The sequence below is a fragment of the Lolium rigidum genome, chromosome 1, assembly GCF_022539505.1.
Source record: "Lolium rigidum isolate FL_2022 chromosome 1, APGP_CSIRO_Lrig_0.1, whole genome shotgun sequence".
In the NCBI taxonomy this organism is placed as follows: Eukaryota; Viridiplantae; Streptophyta; class Magnoliopsida; order Poales; family Poaceae; genus Lolium; species Lolium rigidum.
In genome coordinates, this window is record NC_061508.1 from 146,480,437 (window position 1) to 146,482,889 (window position 2,453).

Consider the following 2,453-nt stretch of genomic DNA (forward strand, 5'->3'; position numbering starts at 1 on the left):
ATGGTGGTGTGTGACTTTGACCTGAACTTCACATTCATTTCTTGTGGTTGGGAGGGCTCTGCGACTGATGCTAGGGTTCTTAGGTCAGCAATTCGCAAAGGGTTTAAAGTACCTGAGGGCAAGTTCTATCTTGTGGACGGTGGGTATGCAAATACTAAATTCTTTCTTGCTCCGTATCGTGGTGTTCGATACCATTTGAAGGAGTTTGGCCGTGGTCACCGAGCACCCCAAAACTACCAAGAACTGTTCAATCATCGCCATGCCGTGATACGGAATCATATTGAACGGGATTTGGGAATCTTAAAGAAGCGCTTCCCCATTCTCAAGGTTGGAACACATCACACAATACAAAACCAAGTCAAGCTACCGAGCTGCTTCTGCAGGTGTTGCATAACATCATCCGTATGCACAAGGGGGATGAGAGTTGGTTAGATAACCAAAGAGAACTCATACCTGCAGCAAACTATGTTGACCTACCTGATGGTGACCCCCCCACAAAATCATCAAGTCAACCATGAAGGCGACCACCTTAGAGATACCATTGCGCAACAAATGTGGGCAGATTACCGATGTTAAGTAGTGATGTAATAAAGTAGTGAAATCTGAACTTATTTGATGTAATAGGGTACCAGACTTTAACTTCTTCTGTTTTGCATCTTGTTTGATGTAATAAAGTACCAGATTTGAACTTCTTTTGTTTTGCATCTTGTTTGATGTAATAAAGTACCAGACTTGTTTGATGTGAGATTTTTAAATTCTTATATGGTGAATAAATGTCTGGTTGCTTGTATCAATAATATTTGCAGGAGTCGCCATGTCGACCATGACGAATGTAAGACGATCTCCAAGGACGGGAACGCAAGGCAGTGGTGGGGTAACAAAAAAGAGGGGAACATCATCTAAAGGTGAGTGCATGTGTTCCTTTAATGTGATTGATGCTACTTGACTTCTTTATAATGTGTAGCTTACTGTGAACTTGACTTTTTTCTCAAACAGCTAGGGCCTCTTGGAATGCGGACCTAGAGAAGGCTCTTGTAGATTTGCTCCATGAGCACAATACTCCACAATATCGTGGCCAGAATGGATGGTCCACCGATGTTTGGAACATGATTACCAAGAAATTCCATGATAACCATCCATACAAGAATTACACAAAGGGTCAGATCCAAGACAAGGAGAAGGAGTTGAAGAGAGAGTACAAGATGCTCAAGGAGGCTAGACAGCAGAGTGGGGTTTCTTGGAATGAGAAACGGTGTATGATTGAAGCTGATCCAGAGTTGTGGGACAACCTCATCATTGTAAGATAGTTTGTATTGCTCCTTTCATGCTTATATTTATTCCTCCTAACAATATGCATCACTCATGTGTTCCTTTATATTGTGCAGTCATTTCCTAAGATCGGGAAGTTCCGTAGCAACAAGGCTTTTCCCCTCTTTGATGCCTTGGGAGAGCTATATGATGGACATCTTGCTGAGGGAAACTACAACTTCACTTCCACCGAACCAACACGAGCACACACAAGTGGAGGTCAATCCCGAGGTCGAGTTCCGTAGAGGCGACACATTCCCATCATGATATTGCAGAGACCGTGGTGGATGATACACAAGGAGGGATGCAAGAGGCTGTATGATGGAGAACTTTGTTGGGAACGGGGAGGCTCAGCCCACGGTGCCTGCTGCACCATCAACAAGTACTGAAAATGAACCCAAGAAGCGCTGGTCAAATGGAGATATTGCTGCTATGATGGAGAAGTACATTGAGATCAAGATGAAGCAGGTCGAGAGCAAGCAAATCGTGAACATGGATGAGTACTCAATCAAGAACTGCGTGGCCCGGCTAAACACAATGGGATTGTCACGAGAGGATAAGGTCAAAGCCCTAAAAGTCTTTAAGAATGTTGACAATCGCGAGCTCTTCCTTTGCGTTGATATGGATACAGCTCTCATGTGGCTGCAAGGCGAAATGGCTTAGGAAAGGTAAACTCTCTTATTGTCTGCAATGTTCTGAATCACATGTATATGCTAGCTAGCTTGATGCTTAGGAACTGAATTTGTTTCTGAATTTGTTTCTGAATTCGTATGGAGTTGAGTGGTTCATTTCCGTGTGCTTAAAATTTGTGGTCTTGCTGCTTGCATCAGCTTTGGTAAAGTTAGAAAATGCATCCTATCCAAGTTGCATCACCACTGCTACAATGAAGTTGCATCAGTTTTAATAAACGAAATATATTTAACTATTTTACTTATTGTTTGTATTCAACTATTTTACTTATACGCAAGAGTACAATAGTTTCAATTCAGGCATGTCCCAAGTACGGACCAATAATCATCTCAAAGTATTTTACGAGTTCACAGTTTTAATTGCCCTTGATTACATCTGAAAGTATGCATTTGTTATGTGGCTTTACATCTGAAAGTTCTACTCTATCTTTGGTTTACTAAACACACTGAGATTTG

The 2,453-nt window shown here is 41.9% G+C and overlaps 1 protein-coding gene across 1 annotated transcript; it reads left to right on the top strand.

Annotated features, from left to right (window-relative positions):
* Window positions 1–814: 814 nt before the first annotated feature.
* Window positions 815–1,971, top strand: LOC124652328. Its single transcript, XM_047191354.1, has 5 exons — window positions 815–905; window positions 997–1,298; window positions 1,386–1,527; window positions 1,584–1,624; window positions 1,768–1,971. Exons 1-5 carry the CDS (start codon window positions 815–817, stop codon window positions 1,969–1,971), a joined length of 780 nt encoding a protein of 259 aa, XP_047047310.1.
* The last annotated feature ends 482 nt before the right edge of the window (window positions 1,972–2,453 follow it).

Excerpts from the sequence above, each read along its gene's own strand:
- LOC124652328 (XM_047191354.1), top strand. The coding sequence starts at position 815 with ATGTCGACCATGACGAATGTAAGACGATCTCCAAGGACGGGAACGCAA. Across the intron at positions 1,299-1,385 it reads TGTGGGACAACCTCATCATT|TCATTTCCTAAGATCGGGAA; the intron begins GTAAGATAGTTT and ends TATATTGTGCAG. Across the intron at positions 1,528-1,583 it reads ACGAGCACACACAAGTGGAG|AGACCGTGGTGGATGATACA; the intron begins GTCAATCCCGAG and ends ATGATATTGCAG.